This window comes from Dermacentor albipictus, chromosome 3 (genome assembly GCF_038994185.2).
Source record: "Dermacentor albipictus isolate Rhodes 1998 colony chromosome 3, USDA_Dalb.pri_finalv2, whole genome shotgun sequence".
NCBI classification, from domain to species: Eukaryota; Metazoa; Arthropoda; class Arachnida; order Ixodida; family Ixodidae; genus Dermacentor; species Dermacentor albipictus.
Window position 1 is genome coordinate 94,670,144 of NC_091823.1, and position 27,166 is coordinate 94,697,309.

The 27,166-nt window shown below is 46.3% G+C and overlaps 1 protein-coding gene across 4 annotated transcripts in view; it reads left to right on the forward strand.

Annotated features, from left to right (window-relative positions):
• Positions 1-27,166, forward strand: part of LOC135902934 (protein lin-9 homolog) — a 76,206-nt gene that overhangs the window by 13,095 nt on the left and 35,945 nt on the right. For all 4 annotated transcript variants that reach the window (XM_065433257.2, XM_065433259.2, XM_065433261.2 and 1 more), the window contains 4 exons: positions 161-288; positions 3,492-3,617; positions 17,776-17,933; positions 21,192-21,325. In XM_065433257.2, the coding sequence (XP_065289329.1) occupies positions 161-288; positions 3,492-3,617; positions 17,776-17,933; positions 21,192-21,325 (546 nt within the window). The remainder of the gene's footprint in view (positions 1-160; positions 289-3,491; positions 3,618-17,775; positions 17,934-21,191; positions 21,326-27,166) is intronic.

A 27,166-nucleotide genomic window follows, 5' to 3' on the forward strand; every position in this document is an offset into this window, starting at 1 on the left:
GATCAGCAGACCTGTGTGGAGCAGGGCTCTGCATTTAACAAAGCACAGCCTGTCCTGCTATAATAGCTAGTTCTTTCTGTGTTGCAAATTATCTGTGTTGCTCACCAAATTGTTAGGGCACTTTGTAAATTTACACCCTTATTCTTTTTTATTTCTGAAGCCACCTCCTGTTTCGATGCCAGACAAGCGAGTAATCCAGAAAGTGGGCATACGCCTGCGGAACCTCCTGAAACTTCCAAAGGCCCACAGATGGGTCTGCTACGAATGGTTCTACTCAAACATTGATCAGTGAGTGGCTGCTCTTATCTGTTCTCATGCCGTACTCTAAATAAAAACATTGTTTTGAGAAAGTGCATATTTTACACTGCTACTGCATTATGTTTGCAATTTCTTTTAAGGAAGGTTTTCTTGCCTTATTCTTTTCTTTGAGTGTAGAGTTTAATGGTTTCCAGGATTTTGTCTGAAAGGACTATACTGACATGACATTTTCGACTTGTCAGAGTGGCATAAACAACTTATCATGATAACTGTTTCTATGAACCAGTTTTGATTTTGGCACCCAGGAGGGGGTCACAGCATGCTGGTTTGCTCCATTCCTGGGATAACTGCATCTGCCACTTGCAGGCACAGACGAAAGAAGCTTGCAACACTCTCGTTTACTCGTTTTTATGAGCAGTGTCATCATAGTTAGCCTTATTGTTACACTGCACCGGCAAACCTTGCTTTGTGTCACGACGACGTATGATTCCAGGTTTGTAGTATGCTCAAATTGAAATATTTTGCAAGAGTTGCAGAACCTTTATACAGTCGATCCTGGATGTGTCAAACTTGGATATATGGAGTTGTTGTCTATATCGAACAGTTGTAAAGCTCCTTGAATGCATTCTCAATCTTGGATCTTTTCACTACTGAGTGGTGCTTGGCGTGGGATACCCAACTAGAAGTGCTGCGCCACCGGGTGTGTCTTGTAGACGAGGGCTTTCTGAAAACGGAATCTTAAGATGCCACGAGTGGCCAAAATGAATCTGACCCCAACCTCTATATGTACGGACCTTTACATTACGGTTTGAATTTAACAAAGCCACTGCACACTGCATATGTACTTCGCGGAAAGACCATTGCGGCAACCGCGCGTAAGACTTGCTGCTGTGCAGTTCACAGCTTTGTGCTGAAAAGGTTTTATTCGTGCCCATACGATTACCCATGAGTGGTAATGAACTCTGATGTTTTGCAAGCTGAAATCCACTTTCAAAACTAATGTTGGCAATCGCTGACACAGGGACCGGAGGAGAAGGGCTGAGGATAAAGGAATGTACCGGTCGCTCGGGGTGCACCCATCGCTAGCTGTCAGCGGAGAGCTGAGTGGCATGCAAGAAGAGATTCGCGGACTTTTTAGGGCGGTCGAGAGCCAAGGACGACGGCTTCTAACAGGAAGTTGGTTCCGAAACCTGACACAACACTCTGCCTGGCTCGTTGCCCATGTGTGACATAGATCGGATGCATTTAAATGGCATATTGTTGGTATTATAACGGTCATGCGGCCCGGCACATTCATGCGCAATTCACAGTACAAATGTGCTCGTGGCAGCACGGCACGTATCATACAGGCTAGTTTGCTACTGCAGTGCATCCATTTCTACCTCATCTTGAAAAAAAATTAAATATTCGCAACAAGCACTTCGATGTGCACAAGCCACACCGTGGTCTCGTGTCCGGAAGATGCGGCCTTTTAGAGTCAGCGTTGTGATCAGTATGGTATATCAAAGACCATTCCGTAGTGTGGGTGACTTGCAACGTTCATGAGCAAAAAAGTTATATTTTGAGCATTCGACACGGTCTTGGAGAAACAAATTGGCAGGTTCACAATTTTCGCTATCACGGGAGAAGTGGCTGAGATGTGCAGAGATTCCCTATAACTTTCAGATAGGCATATTTTATACAGTCGAACCCGGTTATATCAAACTCACAATAAAGCCTGTCAGTTCGATATAGAGCATAATTCGATATAAGCCTGCTAAATAATTGGATGTCATAAAAGCACATACCTTTATAAAATCACTTTTTTGATGAAACTAGCCTAGCTTCACATAAATTAGTCCTGCATTTTTTTCTGCTTTTGCAATTTCGCTGCCTGCGACGCAAGCACTTGCCCACATTATCAAAAGGAGTCTGAGCAGCTGAGGCCGCAACCTTCCACATTTGCGCAGAAGCACCGGACTAGTGCGAGTGCACCAATCACTTCGGAGGATGTGGGCAAAGGACCCTCGTTGCTTTCCTCATTGTGCCCACTTTCAATTGTGTTCGGTACAATGTCGGCGATGTAGTCTTCGTTTTCGGGCTCTCCCGTGGTCGCGACACCATCATCTGCACTCACGAACTCATCCACCGTTGATTCGTCAAGAGCTCCTGGAAATTCTGACAGCTCGCTCCAAACTTTGGCAACACCGGCAACGGCTTCGTCGCATTCATCAGAATTTACGGTCGTCACCGAGCACGCGTAAACCGGCACGTATAAAGAAACACTTGTACACAGCCGTGCGTACGCGTCAGGCGCCACGGCCATCGGATCGCGAGTTTGGCCGCTTTAGCCCTAATCGTGCTGAGAGTGCTCCTCGGAATCTTGCACGCTGCGGGGACATCTGACTTCTCATTGTGTTCAACCTGATTTATGATTTCGAGCTCCACGATGAAAGGTGAATTCTGCCGCTTCATCACGGCAACACATCTGGAGAAGGCCCACAAAGCGCAAGCACAATGAACCAGAAAAGCAGCGACACAACTCGCACTTTCGCTATCTTGCATGACGAGACGCAAGAGCCTCGGATTGGCTGTCTGAGCAAGCGCTGCGGGCGGGCCAGTATCATTTTTTGCAGGATATTGTCGACAGCTCGCCCAAGCAGCCCGAGGCGGCGCATTCACGGTAGGGAGAGCAGTTAGATGCAGCCACGCCGCCGTTTCCCCTCCACCGCGAGGGAAAGCCAACTTCTGGGAGTACTTCTCCGCCACTTGACGTTCTATATATTAAGAGTCACTGCTATTTTTGTTCGATGTAAACGTAATTTTTGCTATGTATACTCATTGTAACTATACCGTGACCAGAAATTGTTCGATATATAGAATAATTCGATGTAAACAGGTTCAATATAGTCAGGTTCGATTGTATTTCAAATGATCATTATCTTGAACATTTTCGCAATTCTCTACGAGTTCGGCATATCCGGTATCAACTGTACTTGCTAAAAGTGCCATTCTTTTTACATACAAGAAGCACGTAGTAGCGTTTGTGCAACTTCGTAAAATATGTGTTGCTTGTTGTTGAAAGGAAGAAGCAGCTTAAGCGGCTTTTCTATCGGGCTTCCTTGTAACTAGGCTACCACTTGTCTCGAAATGTATTTGCATGGAATTTATGCAAATGAAGAAGACTGTCTGAAGGCTCACTTAGGCTGTCATACCATGTCTGCAACTAACAACGCCCTTATTTTTCTTGAAAGGCCACTCTTCATGGGAGACAACGAGTTTTGTGGTTACCTGAAGCAGTCATTTCCTTTGCTCAAGACGAGAAAGTTGACGAGGGTCCAGTGGTGCAAGATCCGTCGAATCATGGGCAAGCCTCGGAGGTAAGCATTTTGACTGTACTTTATTCATGTCTGGGGACAGCGTTCTGTTTGCTTCCATTGTAGTGCAGTAAAACCTCGTTAATTCTTCATGGGGGTGAAAAGAATGTTCTAATTAACCGAATGTGAAATTATCGAGTGTATCATGAAAACAGTAAACGAATGCGTACTACGTCAACATGCTTTTATTTACTGAATGAGCCAGCAAATCCTGTTTCTACTTTACACAAGATCCATGCTGAAGCTGAAAATTCCCATCTTCTTTTCACTAATCAGCACTCGCAACGACGTAGGCCTCGTGAGTTCCTTTACAGCGCGACTGTAGTGCATGCATTTTGAGACACATTTTTTTTACTACCGCGCACATCATGATCATTTCGTCGCGAGTGAGCTGGTCGCCAACATATCATCCGTCCATCATGATGTAGCCATTGCTTTTCATCCTCGAAAGGTTTTCATAGAGTCAAAATGAAACTACAGTGGAGCCTCTTTAAATGGAACCACAAGGGACCAGGGGAATTGGTTTTGTTTATCAGGAGTACCATTTACTGAGAGACAAAGCTGAATACAATTGCACGAATACAAAACCAACCAACCATTAGGATGGCGTTCCGTTTTTAAGAGGCAGTTTTATTTAAGTGATTTCCGTTTATAGAGATTTCACTGTACTATTCACCGAAAACGCCGTATGTGAAATCGCGGCCACTATCGATGCATTCAAGGACAACAACATTGCGGTTGTGAAGGCGCACAACCTATTTTGACACACACATTAAATTGTTTCCTGGAGGCTGGTATTTTTCCCACTACATGGAACGCTCAATCATCATTCCAATCCTAAAGTCTGGTGACCCTTTCAGTGTAAACAGTTATCAACCAGTCTTGCTACTTGGCTCGTTTTCGAAAGTTGGGGAGACCATACTGCACGCTGGACTTTATACCTGCCATATTTCTCCCTGTGTCACCTGCCGCAGTGGATAACCTGTGCCTGCAGTTACAACAGCCCGGGAAGAAAAATAAAATCCACGCGTATAACCCTTGGAAATAACTGCATACAGCACTCAAATCTTTGCAAAAACAGTTTCCATTCGTAGCTGCATGAATCGCCCACGTCATATCTTTGACATGCTATCGTATAATGCGGAATATAGGTCAAGGTTCTTTCCATAGATATCACTGAAAGTTCACCCCTCGACTTATATACTGGTCCTTGGCACAACCAGAATACTAGTCGTCTGGCAACACGTGGGAGCTGCAGACCTTTCGGCATCTGCATCGTTATCTCCTCCATGTTGGCCGACACGTCCCAACGTTGACGCGGCCTGTGCAATTGGCCCAATGTGATCTTCCCTTTTTGTGCAGCGATCGTTCCTGGTGTTGTTAATTCCCTCAAAATGAGCACTGGTACTCGACGTCAGTTCACCGTGGCATTTAAAAAGAAAGTGATCGAATACACTGAAGTGAATGAGAACATGTCTGCTTAGCAGCACTTTGCTGTTTTGAAAAACAGTGTCCGATACTGGCGAACGCAGAAAGCCAAGCTGTCTGCCTGCAATGCGCAGAAGACGTCCTTTCGCAGGCGCCACACTGTGTACCCTGAGCTCGAAGGCAATGTGGCAAATTTTGTCCCCGAGCATCGTGCCAGATCCTTGGCAGTGACAGCGGTACTCATCTGTATCAAAGCTATCGAGTTCGCCTGTGAATCCGGACTGTCCAAGGAGCAATTCTGGCGCTCCATTTACTGGGTTCGCCGCTTCATGCAACGTAAAGGATTCGCACTTCGTCGGTGCGCATCAATCTGCCAGAAGTGTACGAAGACAAACTGGTCGAGTTTTAGCACTATTTTATCTGTTTCCGGCAGCAGCATGGCTACATGCTGGGACAGATGGGCAACACTGATGAAATGCCGGTGTGGTTCAGTATGCCGTCGTCCGCGAAAGCGTGCGAACGCGCCCAATTCGGAAGTCGCGCGAAGAAAGTCGTGTTTTTCGATGGGGAACGAGCATTTACGCTTCACGGTGATGCTCGCGTGCACAGCAGACGGCAAGAAGCTGCCCCCATATATAATCCTGAAGAGGAAGACGCTGCCGAAAGAGGTTTTCCCGTGGGACGTCGTCGTTGGCCTGAACAAAAAGGGCTACATGGACGAGGCCCTTATGGTCAGTTGGATCCGTATCGTCTGGAATCGGAGACCCGACGCGCTTCTGTGGTGTCCAAGCATGCTCGTCTTTGATGCCTTTCGTGGGCACTTGACCGCAGGTGGAAAGCAGGTGCTCCGTAACGGGAGGACAGAGCTTGCCGTCATTCTGGGAGGCATGACGTCAACACTTCAGCCGCTGGATGTCGGGCTCAACAAGCCCTTTAACTCTTTTGTTACCACGAGAAAATTATCTATTTTTATAGGTGTTGGAAAAAATTATTCACCACTGCAAATAATATTCCAGCACACATTGCAGCATAGCATATTGTGCATAAGGAAATGCTCTTTTCAAACACATACGCTGCCAAATAAAAAATCTTATTAGGTAAAACATAAAATTCTAGCAAGCGCCATTTTTGCTGCCAGTTGATAAAAACATCAATAAAAAATATACAAAAATATGATTATCATAGAAAATTCAGAATATACATTTCAAAAATAAGTTACCCAGGAATTGTGTCTGAAGAAGTAAATGCTCAGTACACCGCCGGTCTTCGGATACGAAAAAAAAAAAACTAAGACTAGCTCATCGTTCATGCAATGCAGTGAAGCAGTTCCTGGATTCTGTAAAGCATAGGTGCACTCCACAATTTTCCCACAAAACGTATAGCTTTTGTTTAACTTTGGGATCCTCGTAACACATTCTGCAGTTCCGCCTTTTCGGCATTTTTGGAGGACGGTGTGATGAAAAGTCCAAGGAACGCACTTCACCAGTTCATCTCGAGTCATGCACATCTTCCAGGACCGATCACTTTCAGCGTAGCTGGGCAACTACAAGATTATGCATCCGAGCATATCTGTTTATATTTTTGCACATTGTCTTTATCACCTCTGCCGAGAAGAACAGTAGAAAGAAATCCCATGCTGTTGTAAACTGTCCTTGCGTTGATCCGTAATGCTGGGCCGAGATGTGCTATGGGGGGCCTTCTTGGCGTGAATGGAAGTTTCTTTGCTGCCGATGGCAGCACGTCCTAACCAAGCGAAGTATGCACGCTGAAGATCATCAGTAGAGCTCTCAAGATACGAAAAAAGATCGGCAGATAGATGTGCACAAGAAAGGAGACCACTCAAGGCCATAAAGAAAACCCGCCGATGAAGAGCTGCGGATGTCCCATGCTGACTCAAAACATTGTCGCAGTCAGCACTTGAATCTACTTTACTGTCATCGTTGGAATCACAACTCTAGTTCTCATCACTAAATTCATGTGCAGATGCAGCATAGTTTCGAGCATGACGCTTTTCTCGCGATGCAGCCACGCGGGACGACGCCATGGGAGCGGCTTTCGATAACTGTGCAGTGTCACTGGCAGTGCCCCTTGCCCGGATTTTATGGGAGCAGCGTTACCATAACTCTTCGAAACTAGTTGGAAAAATCAGGTCCTCATGTTGGACATGCAGTGGATCTTCAGAAGTACACTTAAGTGGAAGAAAGCAACTCATACTCCAAACCAAAGCTCACTCAGTGAACAGGTGGTGTCATTTTCGGTGGATTATCACCACTCAGCACTGTTGGATGGGAAAGCTGGTGATATAATTTAATTCGTGACGTGCTGGAAGTCATTTGATTACAAGATTTTGATGCTAGTGCAGTGTAATCGTGAGCGGCATGCTTTTTTCTCGAGCTTGGCAGAAGGTGACAGCCACGCCTGTTTTTGCTAGAACATACGCACGCATTAGTTCGCAAGAAGGTCTGTTAAAAGTCACGACATCCCGATTCTGAAAGTGCAGTGCCTGTACTAACTGCTGGATGGCTTTATATGGATAGGAAATGGTTCCGTTGCGTCAAAATAGGCAATGTAACGCATCGTTCACCAGTGATAGATTTGAATAAGCATGGTAACGAAATACAGTGGAACCCCGGTTATACGTCCCCCTGTTTTACGACGATCCGGGTTTTATGACGGATTAGCGAAGTCCCCATAGAAGCAGTGCATTAAAAACCCCAGTTATCCTACACAATTTTATGCCTGACCCGACTTATACGACATCCCTTGCGAAGCCCGGGACCCCCGTGACGACCCGTGCGAAGCGCGTTCGTTTCTCTCTCCCCCACCAGCAGCCGCCCTCGATGCTCGCTGTGCTGGAATACCGCCTTTTCTTCTCCACAATCACTTTCTCCCTCTCTTCTCGGTGGCGTCGCCTCTCGTCGCGCTGGGGAAGGGTTTCTCTCCTTCCAGTTTCCCAGCAGCAGATCGCTGACAAGGTAGCACGGAGAGGCCTAGGTTTATCGCATGTGTTCTTTGTCGTAATCCTAGCGACCAGCATTCAGCGGAGGTTTTGAGTTGTGTGCAGCAACGCGACGCACGATGTCCCAAAAGCGGCCAGTTCTATCGCTCGGCGATAAGCTGAATATTATCGAGGAACTGAAAGCGGCATGGAGCCACGAAAGCCAGCATTGCCTGGAACCTTAATATACCCGAATCTCCAACATCATTAAGTGCGTCAAGCAAGGGTACCGGACGCAATTAGTGCTGCGTCGGCTGGCGGCTATGGAGGGCAGCGAGTCAAATAAAAAGATTGTGCTCGACACCATACATTTTATTGCCAGTTCGTGGAACGCAGTGTCGCGAAGCACAATCGCTAAGTCGTTCAAGCACTGTGGCTTTAAGCGAGAGACTGCCTCCTCTGCTGGAGATGCAACAACCTCGATGCCGCTTGAGGCCGATGCAGACTTTGCCGCCGCCGATTTCGAGTGTTTAAACGTCGCCACGACCTTCGCCAAGTACATGGAGGCCGACGACAACATTGCGAACTGTGGCGAGATGTCGCTGGATGACGCCATCGAGGAGGCTTTGCCTAATGCCGACACCACTGTGACATCACACGAGGACAACGACAATGCCACAAATGTCGTGCCTGTGCCTACCACGTTTGCCGAGGTGCTATGGCACATAGACGACATCCGGAACTTCATCTGTTCACGCAACACTGCAGAGGACCTCCTTTTGAACGTTGCCCAACTCGAGCGAAAACTCTTGCTTGATGGATCAAACAAAGTCCAAAAGAAACTTAACGACTTTTTTGAAAGTTTGCGCCGGCTGGCGGGAATCACGGCCGTAGGCAGTGGAGTGCCGTAAAGGTTCGTTTGAATAAAGCATGGTTGGTACTTATACTGCAGCATTAATTCTTATTGGATTTACTTTTTTGGTAATTTGGGTTTCCAAGCCTGCAGAGTATGGTAGTAGTTTACATTGAAGTTTCTCGTAAATCCGTCGCGCGAAATAAGTGCTATTTTTATAGGCATAATTTATGTTCAGATTTTACAATGCTTTTTCACGGTCCAGAGAAAATCGTATAAGCAGGGTTCCACTGTAGTTAAAGACCGTGTGTGTGAACTCTATAATCAGTGGATGGCCGGCGAAAACCCGAAGACCCTAACCAGCCGGCTGCGCAGGTCACCTCTCACCACTGTGGCCACGTCAGTGTAGCAGGCTTGGCACTCGCTGCCCGATCATATGGTGGTGCAGGCATTCAAGAAATGTTGAATTAGCAACTCCTTGGACGGCATGTTGTGGGACGCAGCCAGTGAGAAGCAGTCGTCTTTGGACGAGAGTTCAGACAGCTCGAACGAGTGAGCAGGCGCTGAGTCTGATGGCACCAGTACATGAAATGAAGTTTTGTGCCTTAGAATTTTTATGTTGACTTCTTTGCTTCAACGTAAGGGAGTCGACTTATATTCCGTATTATACGGGACCTTTTTCATCCCCCCCTCTTAGGTGACGCTGATAAAGCTGGATTCACACGATGGACGTGATTGTGGACAAATCAGTCATATGACATACCGTATTTACTCGCGTAATGAACCCACTCGCGTAATGAACCCACCCCCCACTTTTGTCGTCGAAAATTGATTTTTTTTTTTTACGTCGCGTAAATAACGCGCACCCGCCCGCAGGGTCGGTGTTCAGCATGTTCGCGTTATCTCGGCTCAATTGGCCGGCGCTGTCGACTGTCGACGATCATAAAATTGTCTGATCGCGCAGTGATAAAATAAACATCATTTGAAGCCAACGATGCTGAACACCGGCGACGCGAACGCGGGTGACGCGGGCGTCGACTGCACGCTTTCGTTGATCGTTCATTGACCTTGCATGATTCGTTGGTGGATGCGCAAAGGGCTTTACTGGGGCGTCCTCTTTGAAATGGGGTGACGGCAGTTTCCACCACGCTCGGCTATTTTCTTTGTATTTCTCGAACCAATTTGTCAAACTTCTCTAGATTCTTTTTTTTTACAATGATGATGATGATGATGCAGGTTGCCGAGTGCCATCTATTAAATGCAAAGCAAACCTCTGCTTATAGCGCCATGCATGCGCGGCGGCGGCAGAACGAAGTAAAGACAACACACTTGGACAGCGTCGGTCGCCATTTCGCCAGTCCTATTTTGTTGCTGTTTAAGTGCTTCGCTACGACCTTTGCATTATTTCGTGCGTGCTGTGCATTTTCTGCGCATTGTGCGATGGGGCGTAACGCTAGCTACACGGCCAGTTTTAAGCTCAAAGTCGTGGAGCATGCTTTGGAGCATGGCAATCGCACGGCTGGACGGCATTTTAGTGTAGACCCCGTGCGTGTGCGCTACTGGAGGAATCAACAAGAGGAACTCAGAGTGACGAAGAAAGATCGCCGGGCCTTTCGCGGGCCGAAGCAGGGCAAGTTTCCTCGCGTCGAGGAAGAAGTTCTGAGCTATGTGAAGAGGCTCCGCAACGAAGGATGTGCCGTATCCCACGAGCTGATACAGAATCACGCGCGGGCCACTGCAAGAAGTCACGGCATTGCCGCGAGTGAATTTAAGGCGAGCAGTGGTTGGACGACTCGTTTCATGCGCCGGAACGTGTTGTGCCTCAGAAGGCGTACTACGTTATGCCAGCGGCTGCCGGCAGACTGTGGGGACAAAGTGCGTGATTTCCACCGCTTTGTCATTCGGATCCGTGAGGACAAAAAGTTCCTGCTGTCGCAAATCGGGAACGCGGACCAGACGCCTATAAACTTTGACATGCCAAGAAACAGCACTGTCGATATGAAAGGTGCGAAAAGTGTGCAGGTTAAGACGACGGGCGCCGAGAAGCAGCGGTGCACCGTGATGTTAGCTGTAACAGCGGACGGCAGGAAGCTGCCGCCGTTCGTCGTCTTCAAAAGAAAGACTCTGCCAAAGGGAACTCTTCCTGCCGGTATCCACATTCGCGCCCAGGAGAAAGGGTGGATGTCGGCCGAGCTGGTGTCCGACTGGCTGAAAACAGTCTGGGGACGGCGGCCCGGGGCTCTTCTCCTGCCATCGCTGCTTGTTATGGACAGCTTCCGCGGCCATCTGGAAAAAAATGTCCGCTGCCGAATGAGCGAGTTACGCACGGACCTCGCTATCATCCCAGGTGGCTTGACATCAGTGCTGCAGCCCCTTGATGTTTCCATTAATAAGCCCTTTAAGGACAACGTGCGCCGGCTCTATACAGAGTGGATGGCCGCGGGAAACCACGACCTGACTCCCGCAGGTAAGATTAGAAGGCCCACCGTCGACATGCTCTGTCTATGGATTCTAGAAGCATGGAGTGTGATTCCCAGCGAGATGGTCGTCCGCAGCTTCAAAAAGACTGGCATCTCCAACAGCCTCGACGGCAGTGAAGACAACGCGCTGTGGGAAGACGACGACGCCGACGAAGTCGCAAGCGATATGAGTGGAAGCGTGGATTCAGATAGCGAGCCCGAGTGAGACAGACCATAAGCAGCCAGCAGCATGAAAATAAAAATGAATTTTTAATTCACATTCATCGCGTACGTGTTTTTACTATAAAGGTAAGGTTGGGATTGCGATTTTCCTATCTTCATTGTGACATGAAATTTCGACCTAAAAAATATCTAAATTTTTTTTCCCCGCGTAATGAACCCTCCCCCCAAATTTATGTCAACTTATGTGGAAAAAAGGTGGGTTCATTACGCGAGTAAATACGGTAAACCCAGTAACTTTGCGGCTAGAATTCACATGCAGAGGATGACAGCATGGACGGAGCTACCCTTGTATGGGCAACTGCAACGGAGCAAAGCGATCGAGATGAAAATCCTAACGGTGATTTGCCTCTCCCTGTAATATGAAGCACTTCACTCAGACCAAGGGAGCACCACTGGAACCGAGTTTGCCAGCACTGTGGGCACTTTTTGCCAATTACTAAACTAAATAATATTGCAACCTGTAAAGAGGAGGAGAATGGGCCACCATAAAGAAGCAGAGGAAGGAACTTCAACATGCATAGGTGGGGATCTGTAGGAGATAAGGAAACCTTGAATAGCAAAGAACTTTGCCTTGAAATGAGCCTTCAGGCAGCATGGCGCTGGGGAGAGAGTGGGGTTCCCAAGGAGATACCGAAACTTTGTATGGCAGAGAACCATGCTTTCAAATGTAGCTTCACGGCAGCGCAGTGCACACTGCCGTGAAGCCACACCTCGGGGCGATATTCGCCTATAACTCACACATCCGATTTTACTGTTAAGTATTTTGAATTTTGGGTGTGGGTGATATGCGCGAATATATCTTATTTTCACCACAAGCTGTGGGAGCAGCAACACAGTTTTCATCATTCCCACTCTGCTGCCACAAACCTGCGTACATTCCTTCATAGACTTGTACCCTGATTTCCATACCAGAGGCCACATGGACAACATATATTTTGACCCGTCCAAAGCTTTCAGTTTGGTTTCCCACTCTCTGTTCCTGTGCAAGATGACTTTGTGTGGCGCATGCAGGAAATAGCCAACATGTTTTCTAGTTGCCTGTCTCATCGCACAAATGCTGTACTCATGTCGGGTTGCCTCTCCAAGGTATTTCGCTCTTCCTCGAGTGTCCCTCAGGGCAGCAATTTGGTCTTGCATGTCAAATGCTATGATGTGTTACTCTTTGCTGATGACATTCAATTGTTTCATAGCACTGGCTCCACTGACAATTGCTGTCTTATGCGACATTGTATTGACTTTGTCTCATGATGGTGCTCCAACATGAAGCTGCTAATCAACCCGTCCAAGCCCCGTGTGATATCATTGTTGCTGTCACTGCCCAATTTATCGTTTGTATACAGTCACCGACTGATTTACCGGACTCCGGAAATTCGGACATGCTCGATTCTTCAGTCTGCTTCGCGGCACCGCCATTCTCCCCATTGACCACAATGTATAACAACTTCTGAAAGTTCGGACGCCTTGCAACCTCTCGTCTGATTTTTCGGACACTCCTTGAGCCAACTCGATCGAGAGTAGCATGCACCGATTCTGACCGTTGCATGGTTCGACTTGCTGAACGCCATATTTTTTTGAACGGAGCCTCCTTGCTGCCCCAAGAAGTGGCGCTACTGCAAATCTCTGCTCATCATCATCGTTTCTGCCTGGTTTGTAGCTACAGCATTTCCGGTCTCAGCTTAGTATGCCATGTCAAGACAATCCAGCAGCTGATTTGTTTGTTTCTTCGTGCACGATGCTACGAGTAGGCCAGGTTTTTCATTTGTGTGACTGATGTCTGCGTGACAGCATGGTGATGTTTGCTGTGTGTGCTGTGTTGAAGTTGCGGTGATGCAACACGGCATACGGAAACATTGCGTCAAGTGTCTAATGGCGCCGACAGTGCCCGTGCATACTGCGCTGGGGAATGCCGGCAAGCGGGTGCCGGGAGGCCTAGGATTTGTCGCCTTCCGATGTGCTCCCTACTGACGCTGAAAATGTTCTGCCGAGACCTGCACAGTGGTTGCATTGCGATTCCGGACACCGTCTCATTTGACAGTTTCACAGGTGCTGATACTGCTGTACTGACATGCGCAGAACTCGACGACGGCGAGATCATTCGTCAGGTGTCTGCTGCACCGCCGGACTATGACTCCGAGTCGGAAGATGACGCACCATGTGCTACGCTACCGTTGCACGTGAAGCGTGTACAAGCAGTGACTGTGCTTTTAGCCGCCTATAGTGACCGTACGACCCTCTCCGAGGTTCAGGCTTATCTGATTGTGCCTAAACGGAACAGCGTGCAACGGTGCATTCACAATTTCTTCACGCCTACTGCTGAGCCCGAATAAGTACATGGAAATAAAGTAATTTTTTTTCTTAATCTGCTTTTTCGAACACCCGTTTATTCGGACATTTCCGCCTCCTTGCGAGGTCCAAATAAACGGTCGGCGACTGTACAGTAAGTGGCCTAGGTATTGCAAAAGCTTCAGTAATCTGTGACCTGGGGGTATATATACAAATGACTCACTAAGCTCTAAGTGGGACATTGAAGTAATAACCAACAGCACTCTGAAGACCTGAAGCATCACCAAAGAATTCGCCAAACCAGCTTCTTATAATTGAACCTCGATATATCGAATCATGCAGTGATCGCGAAATATTTTGATATAGCCAGAATTCGATGTATAAAATCACAAAAAATGTGTCAAAAACTTCTGCAAATCAATCAATGAACCAAGGGCGCTATCGGGGTTCCGCGCATTTGGCTGTGCCGTATGCATTTGGCCTAGGCTGCGCCGACTTTGTCCGCCGGGAACGCGTGGTCGATTGCGCTGCATATATAATTAGCATAAACCTGCCATGGTTGCTCAGTGGCTATGGTGTTGGGCTGCTGAGCAGGTGGTCACGGGATTGACTCCCAGCCACGGCGGCCGCGTTTCGATGGGGCTGCAATGCGAAAACACCCGTGTGCTTAGATTTGGGTGCACGTTAAAAAACCCCAGGTGGTCAAAATTTCCGGAGTCCTCCATTACGGCGTGCCTCATAATCAGAAAGTGGTTTTGTCACGTACAACCCCATAATTTTATTTCATAATTAGCATAGGCCGCACCGACTTCGTCCGCTGCACGAAGTCTGCGCAGTCTAGGCCATTCGTGCGCACCAAACAACGATCCCCAATCGCGCCCCAATCGTGGCACAGTAAATAATTGAAGCTTCACAAAAAGTATTTATTTATTTGGCTGAAAGTGCTGTAGTAGTATAGCCTGCTTTTTATTGGCAGCTGCGAGCTTAAACACAGTGTCGTCAACATAGTCTAAACGATCCACAAGCGATAGGCCGGTGCCCTCTATTGCGCTGCAGTGGTGGCATAGAAGGGTCAAAGCAACTAAAGCCTCATTTGAAGTCGGGAGCGAGGCAACATCAGCGCTTGCGGGATCAACTCCCCCAAAATGACCCATTAGCTGTTATTGTGACCAACTCGCTATCTGTATGTACAGCACTAACTGCATCTTTAAATTCAAGAATTTAAAGAGCCTTTCATTCATTGGTACCTCCGTACTTACTCAAGGTATGTTTGCTTTGGGTACCAGGACATTATGGGTTGCACTTTAATAAAATGGCTGACTCACTTGCACGAACATCCCTCAACAGCCCTATCATATCTGTTTTGCCGACATCAGCTTGTGTCACTGCGGCTAGGTACAGAAATTTCGATATATCTCAAAACCCTGCAATATCCATGCTAACACCGTCTTCTGAATTCCACCATCTTGGCTTCCCATGGAATAATAATCGGTGCCCTTCAAGGCAATTGGAAGTTTGCTTTTACAAAATTGAGATGTTGTATACCTCCTCTAAATTTTCACTTACACAGGTCTGGTCTCGCTATGTCCCCCCTATGTTCTTTTTTGCAGTGTACCTGAAACTATTGAACATTATTTTCTCTCATGCCGCTGCTTTCTAATACAAAGGAAACTATTAAAATACTCTTTTACCAAACTTGGGCTATCACTAACCTCACCAACCATTCTTTCTTTTGGGGCGACCTCACTGGGATCCAGCCACAGGGATGCTTTTATTGCAGATTACAATTTTAGTAGAGAGACAAAAAGAGTACCTTGCTGAATTTCTAAAATTGTCAATAATTTCTGTTATTTCCTTTCTTTACATTAACTTATTATATCAAAATTTTTAACAATATTTTCATTACACTTCTAAATTACAGTTCTATCGTTCCGTGCTCCACTATTCAAATCTAGTTTCGCTTTACTTCTAAGCATATGGAAAACCGCCTGCTTCTTGGCCAATCCCCCATAGTGGGTACGCGCCGCTGTTGAGGGTACAAGACAAGACTTCTGCTGCGATCTCCACGTCCGTCAATCGAAGCATTTTGAAACACTGTCAGTAACAAAGGAATTAAGTGAGACGTCTGCCAAGGCGTCTATGACTGAGCCCAGTGAGTACTCACTGTAGCATGTCTTTGCGGATGCAAACCGCCAGTTCTCGCGAGGCACGGCAGGTGCAGAGCACAGCACCGAGGAGGAGTCGGTGTGGCAAATGCAATGCGTCGTTGATGTTGTTGAACTAGCCAAGCCGCTGCGTGTGTACGCCGCTATGTTCGAATAGTGCCCTCGGCACTATTCGCGATCGATGTGTGCAGCTATAGTGTGCAGCAGTCGGGAATGCCCGTCAGGCCACTGCTTATTTCGAAGGTGTTGTAGGAAAGCCTGTGCACTGAGTGTATGTGGTGCGCGATGGCAGAGTTCGACATCTCCATTTGACGTCCGACCTCGTTCTAAATAAAAAATGCTTCCAATTTTCCAAATGATATAGAAAGCATTCGACATACGCAATAATTTGATATATCCTTGTTCGATATATCGAGGTTTGACTGTATTGCGCTATGCCATGCTGTAGTGTACTCTAAGCTGGAGTACTGCTCTGTTGTCTGCAACTCTCTGCATCAGTAGCTCTCTGCCTTGATAGAATGCATTCAAAGAGAGTTCATCAGGATATACTCGAGAATCTTGCTGATACGATCATGCCTGATAAGAATTTTGGGCTGATACGAATTTTTCAAAGGTCCTGGCACAAGTCCATTAGCTTACATTCTGGTAAATTTTGAAATTTGCTAACTGCTTTTCACGCCACAGCGATTGATATGAACAATTGAGCCTCTGCGCATTCCTCAGCAGAGCCGGTGAGGAGGCGCCGGTATAGCACCAGATAGTGTCTTTTCTCGGGCCAGCAGAGCGGTTGCGTTGATGTGCTGATTGCATTCCTTTTGCCTGGATGGTCTACGTCACTTCACCTTCATTGCACAAGTCGATCATATCATTGTCTTCCCATTATGTGCAGGTGTATATGTATAGTTTGGGTATTGGCCCTGTCCAATTTAAATGCTGTCATTGTTTTTCTCTTAGTTTTGCTCCACGCATTGTGTTTGTTACGGTTCTTGTGTGCCTTTATGTGTTTATTAGGCTTCTTTGCTGCTACATACACCATTCAATTTGTACGGTATTGTGCACCACACTAAAGGCACCAAACTGTTTGTGGTCACATATTCAATAAATAAATGAGTGAGGGAGGAAGGAAGGGAGCCCCAACATGCAGGGGTGGGGAGGAGGTTGGGTATTCTTATGAGAAAACAAAACTTTGTATAGTGGAAAACTTTTGCCTTGAGGTGTTGCTTCACAGCAGCAACACACGCACTGCCACAAAGCCACATTTCAAGGCAATATTCGTATAAAGCTCTCACCCAGACTTTGCTGTAAATGTTAAACTTCTTTTTTGTGTTATTCATACAAAAATACGATGTGTGCCAGTGGTGAAGACAGTGAAATAGCAAACAAAGCTAAAATAATGGCATCTTAAGGTAGTTGCACATTGTGGCAAATGCATCTGTTTTTAGTTGCAGACAGCATATTTTTTTTTTACTGTTTACTAACGTGTGAGCTGTACCTGAGAAATTCTGGCCCAAATTCAATTTCAAGAAGTGCTTCCCTTACCCGAATATATGGTACTGTACTTGTGCGAAAATTGTTTGCTTGAAGTTGGTCAGAGTGGCTATTCAAAGGTCATAGTTGGTTAAAGCGGCGATTGCAAGAGCCTATACCGCAACCCAAAGCTCCTGCCCTGTGGCAGCTTTCCTCACATTCTCAGGCAGTTCTGAGCAATCTTGGATGACAGATAAACTAGAACCAAGGTAGTATCCAAGGTGCAGCCTTTTTTCAAAGATAGCCGTGGCTTTTCTATTTTGAGGTGCTCGCCAGCCTTTTTCGACGAAGAAATCCGAGCACTTCACGAGCGGAGAAACAACATTCGTCAGGTGCAGCAGCGGAGAACAGTGTCCATGGAGAACTACACCAGCCTTCCCGATGACATTCCGCTGCCACTGGTGATTGGGACCAAAGTGACTGGTATGTATACCAGCCAGCCTTCCAGGATATTTTAAAAAGTTTGTGAATTTACAATACACAAATGCTGCATCGAGTTTCATGAAAAATGAGGTGTTAGAAAGGTGGAGCAGCGCAATATTGAAAAAAAAAAGTAGATCTATACAGAAGAGAAATGTGATGATTTCCGTGCTGCCCTTTTTCTTTCAGCGCAGGATGCCATATGCCAGAGAAGTACTTGCTCTGAACCAGTTTAATCAGCCAAGTTCCTAAAGCAGGCAACATTGGCGGCAGCAAAGTCGCTAAAAATGTCATTGTGATCTAAATGCAGTGTAGCAGTTCTCTGCCTGTACTGTTCCAAGTTTGCTGCTGCTGCTTTTGTGCTGCCTCTAAAGGCAAGTAATCACTAATAAAGTGCGTATGTATCCCACAAGCAGGACGTGCTCGGGGCGAACTTTAATTAATTTCATGCTATCCCCCCCCCCCCCTCTTGTGTTGTGAAAAATAGGGCTGCCTGCTCATCATTAACATAAAATTTTGACAACCTGGTAGTCATAATATCGGAAAGTTTGTCATTACACTGCATATTATGAAGCATGCTTTATTAAACGCACAAAGGGGGCATTAGAGACAATTTCCCAAAGCAGTTCTCAAACTTTGGGCTGTTCGGAGTATACATATTCGGGCATTATCATGTAAAGGTTAGAAGTGCTGCTTTGTTGGCCAGTTAATATCTGTGTGTACCTTCGTGACCAAATTGGTAATTTGTGTATCTGCTGCGATGGCAGAGTGGAAAAAGTGTTTTTTTCTCTAGTTTGAATGGTTGTGGCAGATGGTGCCACTATTGTAAAGAGTATGTTGCACTGAGACATATTAATATAGAATTCATTAAAACAACACAGGTACTGCATCTATAAATAGTGCCTAAGAGTACCCATTGCTGAATAGCATGTCCGTACAACATTTTATTGAGAGTGGTTTTGTTTAGCCAGAAAAATCTTACTGTCTTAGCGATGCAACCTGCTCTTCACTGTTATGTCCGCTGTGTATGAAATGAAAGTTATTACATTTCTTCTTCAATTTCATGTTTGACTGTGTGCAGTAAACAACGTAAATATCCAAAACCTATTAGAAAAATATGTGGATTTTTTAATATTAACTATTTGATTCAGAGACCAAATCAAATAGGTCTACAATTGAACCCACTTATAATGATACCGGTTTTGACAATATAACATATATAATGAGCAGCCATTGTATCATAAACTTTTGAATGTATTTTATGGTAAAATGAACCGCTTACTGCGTTGTCAGTTATAACAGTTAAAACTGGTTACTGGGTGTGTGCCTAGAAAAAAATAAGAATGCACAATCCTCTAAAAAAAAAGATGTGGGCCGTTTGTCACACTTGCCTTTGTGCCGTAGACGAGTATGCTCTGCGTGCGCGTCACGGCAGCACACGTGAAGCAGGGCTTGCAGGTACAGTCAAACCTTGATACCATAATGAACCTCGATTTAACAAAATTTGCCATGTGACATACTATTTTCATTTCCTGATCTTAGTTGCAATTGTATTCTGTGTTCTTTACTCTTTTGCAATTTAATTAAGTAATTTTGTGACACGGTTTATGACTTAACAAAGTTTTGGCCATTTCAAGCATGTACTTGAGCCTGTATGGCTAGTAAATCTAGCAAGAGACCATGAAAATGTCGGTCGAGGCAGAAGTTGAATTCTGCATGAAAAGTTCAGGCATGTCCACTTTCAAACCATGAGTCATGGTCATGGTCTTCATCATGAGCCACGCCGATGCATTGCTTTCGGTGGAATCCGCATTGCACATGCTGGCATTCATAACCATGCTATTATGGCTCGACCTTCTTGCAGTTTGTTTAAAAGTGCTTACTAACAAGATACTGTCCACTTGGAATGCTCTAGGAATTAGTAAACTCAATTTTAATAATGAAACAATAAAACATCGAATTAAAGAATTCACAATTTTAGGAAGCTTTTCGCTGTAAGTACAACTTTGTTATATCGAGGTTCGCCTATCAAAGCCAGCGACTACGACAAACAAGTATAGCAAAAGTTTGTGAGTGCGCGTACTGGTAAGAATGGCCAAAGCTCACATGTGGACAATGTTGAGGACTGATGAATTTGCAGAACACTGTGTTTAAACTGGCAGTAGCATGAAGGTTGTCCCATGATATATGCACTTCCTGACAATGTGCATTTTGGCGGGTGAGTTTAATATGTACTCACGGCCTTGACTGACTTTTCCAGGCTGCTGGAGTTGTACAACGGAACAAATTGATATTAGTGCCATAGAGATTAGTTTTTCCGGCTTGCCCGATAATTCAAACATTCTTGCGGCCCCATTCTGGTCCACAAAAATCGGTCGGCAGCTGTAGGTAATTTCTGCAGTCAAACAATAAAAAGCCAAAGAATGACAACGCTCACATGTTTGGTGTGGACTGCATGCTGTTGGGTGCGGCTGGAGCAACAGGCCTTCGTTACCTAGGCAACCCTTGCTGAGCCAGCATGTTGCTGCCACTTCTTTTTTTTCCTCTATTCCTTGCGCGTTCACTTGCTCTGCATCTCCTCCTCTTCTGCATCATCCTCATTGCTCTTCCCTCTGCCGATGCACCTTGTTGGGAAGGGAACTTGCTGCAGTGCTTGTCTGTAACATTTTCCAGCAACTGCATCATGACCGGTTGTGCACCATAAGCGTTTAAGTTAGAAGTGGTCTGAGCTGGAAGGCACTAGCATTAGAACACTCATGCAAACAAAGATTTGTCTGTTGGCTTGTGTATGGCATAAGAGGGGAGTGGAGATGGTGGAGACACCCGACGTCATGAGAGAGGAAGCATGCTGAAGGGACAAGTGCACAGATAGATGCACTACAGTAGATGCGCTTCACTCCAGGGCAAGTCCAGACACGTGTCATGAGTTCAAATAGCCACATTAGTGGATGCATTTGTGTTATTTGTGCTGCGTAGTCAAAGGTAATGATGGTACAAGTGATTCCTGTACAAGAATGTCGACGGAAGATTGCCCAAGACTATGCGACGAAGAGTGTGGCACATCTCATGGCGTGCGCAGAACGGGATTGCGCAACAGGAGCCAAACAGGGGGAGAACTAATGCTAATGCATTACTGTCGCATTAATTCCACTGATTGCCCTCAAATTAAATTGTTGAATTGATCTGTGCTGCTGTTGTTGGCCTGTTTTCTCTCGCTAGACCCGTAAAATCTCAATGCTGTTCATATTTTCTTTCCTTCAGCTCGCTTAAGAAAACCACAAGATGGGCTTTTTGAAGGCTCTATCGATGCCGTTGACACACAGACAGCAACGTACCGCACCAAGTTCGACCGGTCAGGCCTTGGCACGCATTCAGTCCCTGACTATGAAGTCCTGGTGAGTGAAGGCCTTTCATTTAAAACAGCTACACTGGAGCCATCGGTATACAACCCCTGTATTCGTAGAGTCCCAAGTTTCATGATGGGTTAATGTGGTCCCAGCAAATTTCCCATAGAGATAGTACATTAAAAACCGTGATCATACAACCCAAGATTACGAATGTCCCGTTTCATATGACGACAAGCATGAAACTATGAGTGACACCGCAGGTGACCTTCTTGTGGACATTGCTGCACTTCAGCGAGAGCGCTTGCTATGTGGCTCAAAGAAAATCAGTGAAATTGACCCACTTTTTTTATAAACTCTGTAAATGAGAAAACAGTGTTTTAGCACGCTAGCAGGCTTGTATTGTGGTAGACGGTATGACAAATCTCTGCAATAAACCGTGATTGGGATTCAGATGCAGCATTCTTAATGCATTTGTCGTAAAAACCTGCATATAATACGAACCCGCATGTAGCACGAGGTGAAAGTTTTGGGATGCGAAATGGAAAAAAAAAAGTTTATCCATGTATAATATGAGTTAGGAAAACTCGAAGAAAATTTTTCATTTAAAATGCACTCCGCACTTCAATCGCTGTCTTCGTCTGCTGCGCTTTCTTCGGATAGTTCCTTGTCGGTCATATCTTCCCAGAAGTACTCATCCTCTGTGCCATCGAGCGCGTTCGAAGTGCCGCACTTTTTGAATGCGCGATGCACAAGGTCCTCTGGTATGTTGGCCCAAGCGTCCACAATTCGCTTGCATAGCGTGGCTGGCGAAGCCCGCTTCAGCTGCCCAGTCGGTGTCACTGCAGGCTCACCTGAGCGCATCCAATCTGCGTATGCTTCCCTCGTTGACGCCAAACTGCCTCCCCGCTGCACTGTTGCCCATGTCCTGTGCGGCTAAAATAACCTTTCTATTGAAAGCAGCCGAGTACTGTTTTCGTGGTCCGGACATCTTGGCCCTTCAGTGTGGAATAAGAAAGATGCACTTCGCGAAGCGGGGTTTGCACGTGTGCTGCCAAGGTGCACACTCAACAATAAAGAAACGATGCTGTAGTCACGCAGCAATAACGAAGCCAAGCTGTAGCCATGAAGCAATAAGGAAGCTGAGCCATAGCCATGCAGCAATAATGCAGTCAAGCCATAGCCACGCAGCAATGACAAAACCAAAACTTCTAGCCCAACTTTCTGACTGAAGTTTTTGTTCGGATCTGCATATAGTACGAGGCCGAAATTTGGGACGCTAAAAATAGGAAAAAAACCTCGTATTACATGCATATTTTTATGGTACTTTTTGGGTAGTCTTGGTTTCATAGTCCTGCATAGTATTCTCAAGTTGAAGCTCCTCGCAACTCTTTCCTGCAAAACCATGTACAATAGAATTTCATTTATATGTATATAAGGAAAAGAACGTGACAAAGAACATTCTAACTGGCAAAACATACGATCCAAAGTCGGAATAAAAATTTGGCCGACTAAGTTGGAGTTGACATCTATGTACCGTATTTACTTGCATAATGATCACAACCCTGAATTTTGTCGTCAGAATTCGATTTTTTTTTTTTTTCCCGTGTAATGATCGCACCCCGAACTTGCCACAGCAATATGTTGTGTGCAAGTTGATGATGATGGTGGGGTGTATGATGGTCGCGCTTACCATCTGTCGAATGCTGTCGAATGCTACGCGAACGACTCTTCAAGACATACCAAGCAGTCCGCACGCACCAGACATTCTTAAGCAGATGCCCCATTTCATCCCTTTCACCACTTTCCGCACTTCCATGAAAAAAATCTACAACCAGACGTGCCTTCGCTTTATTATTTGTAGGCTTTATAATGGTTGTGGTCAACAATAACAAAAAAGGCACCTTTCGATTCTTCTCGTCTGCACTCGTGGGCATGCAACAAATTGCGGGCGGCAACGATAGTGGCCACATTTACACTGATACATTAGAAGTGTACCCTATTCATACGCCAACACTTGTAACACAGCTGAGATATTCACCCATCCATAGCGGAAGTGTGCCGTATTAAGATAGTACTGAAGACAAATGTCGCAGTTTCCGCAGCGTGCCTGCCATGGGTTTCTGTCACTGGCAGCTAAGCGCAGCCATCTCTGTTTCTGTCCCCTCAAAGTAGTCATGGCTACGTTATTGCCGCAAACTTGCCGATAGTAACAATATTCATTACTGATATGGAAGAAACTGTTTCAATGTGCATAACGTACTCGCGAGAAGAAAAAAAATCGTGTTCGGCACATTCCGTTTGCTCCGCCAGCCGACATGTTTGTTTTGGTGTCCCGCACTGTTACAGTGACAGCCGCCTATTTGTTGACCTGTTGTCATCCAGCAGCAAACATGAAATGAAAAGAAGTTTTATTTTTGCAGGAAATTTAACTCGTGCAATGATCGCACTCCTGAATTTGTGTAAATTTTTTTGACAGAAAAGTGCGATCGTAATGTAAGTAAATTCGGTAATGTGAAGTGTTCCATGAATCATTGCAGCATGAGACAAAACGGCACCACGTGCCCATCTGGTTGGACTCGAATGGCCTGAGATGTGCTTTGAGACGACGATGCAAAACTGAAACGAAATCAAGCTGGTGGACAACACCGGAATACGATGCTGCTGGCGCAAAACATGACGTTCACTCTGGGGAAATGGCGGTGCATTTAGGTTACTGCCTGGAAAGCGTGCAGTACACTTCTTAGGCCATATGTGCAGTGAAAGAGATAGGTGAAAATGCTTACTGCAACGAGGAGGGGGGGGGATTGACGGTGATAGCTTGAAATGGACATGGGCGACAACATGCAAAGAGGTTTGCTGGTGCTGGAATAGGAAACCGGGTGCATGGGGCCATTTTCGCGTGACACGGGCAAGTACTACAGGGAAGCTACCACTACAGTCGTCTACTGCGCTCGATTGTGCATGCCTCGCACCATTTCTTATTTGCATGGGATCTGATGGCCTGAAAACATCTCATACGATCACAATTTGTGGACATATTGAACGTTAGTGCTAAAAGATTGCGTTTTCTGAGAATGTATTAACCAGTAAAAAATAACTGTACAGTAAAACCTTGTCAAACCGTACCCACTTAAACAGTAGTTTCGTTTTAAAAGTAGTAAAGTCAAATCCCTGACTCAGCGGCCATTGAACATAAGGTGTTTTGTATCCACATAAAATTTACCAGCTTATTGCTTACGTATCTTAACACATAGTGTTTCCACTTTTCGTCGCACAAGCACGGCGCCGTTTCATCTCCATCGGGCAACCCAGCAGAACAACAAGCCTCGGAGATCTGAACTACGGCCTCCAAGTGCCCTGTGCATTTGTGCGTGAAGCCACATCAACATCAATATCATATCGGCGCCGTCCCAGAGAGCGTTGTGGCGTCGTGTAAGCGAGGACTTGCATCATGCTGAAGCTCGAAGAAAAAGGACGCCGGGTGCTCAGCATAGAAAAAAAATTCGACAATGTTCGTCCTGTCCAACATGACATGAAGAAGTCGGCACTGGCACGCGACATGGGTTTACTGTTGACTACGGTGTGTGGCATTTGGAATGTGAAGAAATTGCTTGGCAGCGCTGCTGCGATCGCAAAGAGATGTCGGCTGTGAGGTTCGACTTTTTGCCATCATTGCCTCTGTTTTGTCGAAGTGTCGCCTAGTGACAGTGATAAGCATGACACGGAAAGTGACAGCACAAGAGGTTCAGGCCCGACAGTGGCGGAAGCTGTGCGTTACGTCAGCCTCACGAATGCAATTGCTTGTTGGATTAAGTCGTTTTTTAATTTTTTAACATGCTCACTAGAGAGTGACAGCATCGGGCGACATGGTGTCAGCCTGTCTTAACATAAAACAAGGTTCTGTGTCACTCAGGGAATATTGCAAAGGCACTCGGGGAAAACTGGGAAAACTCAGGGACTTTGAAAATGTCATCTTGGTAGACATCCTGCTATGATTAGTTATAAAAGTGTTTTAGGGCCCCTTTAATTAAAGTGGCGTGTTGTCGCATTTGCGCTTCATTGGCCACAGATACCAAGCACACGGGTGGTATTCTCAAGTGATCACCGTGTGCAGATAGTGAGGGCCAGAAGGGCTGGCCGACCTATACATTAGAACCTCATTGATAGGATCCCGTTACGTACAATTTCTCGGCACCATTGTTCGCGATTGAGAACACAAAAATGGCCCAATACAGTTGCGCTTCTTTTTTACCACTTCATACGTTCCTGGAAAACACGAATCTTTCAGGACCAACGTTCATTACATCAGCGAACTGTGATCATATGATACGTTTATCAGCCACTAGATTCCACGCAAACAAGAAAATGAGCGAGGTGCTTGCAGTCGAGAACAGTGCCTGCCCGCCCATCTCACATGAAAATGTCAGCATCCACTCAGTTTTCTATTCTGGTACCAGCAAATCTCCCACATCTTTGCTTGCCGCATTCACAGCTATCGTCACAAACGCTATTGTGATAAGTACCTTCACTTATCTATTTCACACCACATGGGACGTACTAGTGCCTTTGGAAGCATACTGCATGCATTTAATAAGAGACAACGCAAATGTGCTGCCATTCCCTGCTGCAGGCGGCGTGAAGTGATCGTCATGTTTTGCTCTGGTGGCACTGTAGTCATTGTACTCCGGTGTTACCTACCAGCTCGATTTTGTTTGTTTCCTGTCGCTGTCTTAAAACACTAAGCAATAGGAGAATGGCAGTGTGCATCTCGTGTGTCTCGGGCCCTACCAGTTCAGAGCGCATTGGTGTCTTGTGCTGCAACAATTCGCGCCTAGGGAGTACAGTGGAATCTCGATGATACGAATCTCATGGGTTCACGAAAAATATTCGTATTAGCCGAAATTCGTATCATTGAAACAATTAAAACTAGCTAAATTAAAGAGTCAGAGGTGAACTCACTTAGGCACATGTACGTAAAAAGCATTTATTTCTTGAAGAAAAAGTCTCTAATGTCCTTCTGCATCTTTTTCTTTGTCAGGTCAATTAGCAGACTTTCTTCAAATCCATAGAAACGCGTGCATTTGTCGTCGCTGATTTCATCCGCGGCCATAGCACGCCTCAAAACTTCGAGCGCATGCAGCGTTTTAGCCGCCGGTGGTGGTCCTTCGCCGTTGCCCACGTCTAGGAACGTGGCCCGAAGCACAGCAGCTACTCCGTCCGATGGCACGCGGAAAAGCACAAAAGCAACAAAAGTGCCACCGCTTCAAACTTTTCGCGCCCAGTCGCAGCCTCTGCGCTGTCCGGCACCGCGTCTGCGCCTCCACACCAAAAGAGAAAGGGAGAAATCACGTGACTGCGCACTGTTCTCTTTCGATGCCGTTGGTGGGGTGGCGTTTATTAAGGCAAACGCCTTTAATGGCTCATGCTCGCGGTAGCGTCCGTCCGTGCGCTGGAATCGTGCCAACTGTAGCCTCTCCTCCGTGCAGCGGCGCAACCTCCTTCCCCCCTTAGCAACCGGCGCGCTAGTGGGGGGCGTAGCTGCGCATAGCAACTGTGACGTCGCACAGTAACGGTAGAACGAGCGCGCGTCGGCGGTGGCAGCTGCACCGCCGCTCCTTCGCCACACGTCTCGTTGCAGTCGAGTGGATGTGACGCATGACTCTGAAGCGGCCCAGCGATTCCACGCCAAGCGGTTCGAGGAAGCGGCAGCGGATGCCGGATTCCCCCAACACCAAACGCCAGAAGAACAAGGAGCGAATGCGCATGCAACGACTGAACATGTCACCAGATGCGAAAACAAGAGAGGCAGAACGGAAACGCCAACAACGACTGATTTGATCGCCAGGTACCAAAGGCAGGGAAGCAAAGCAAAAGCGGCAGCAGTGACAC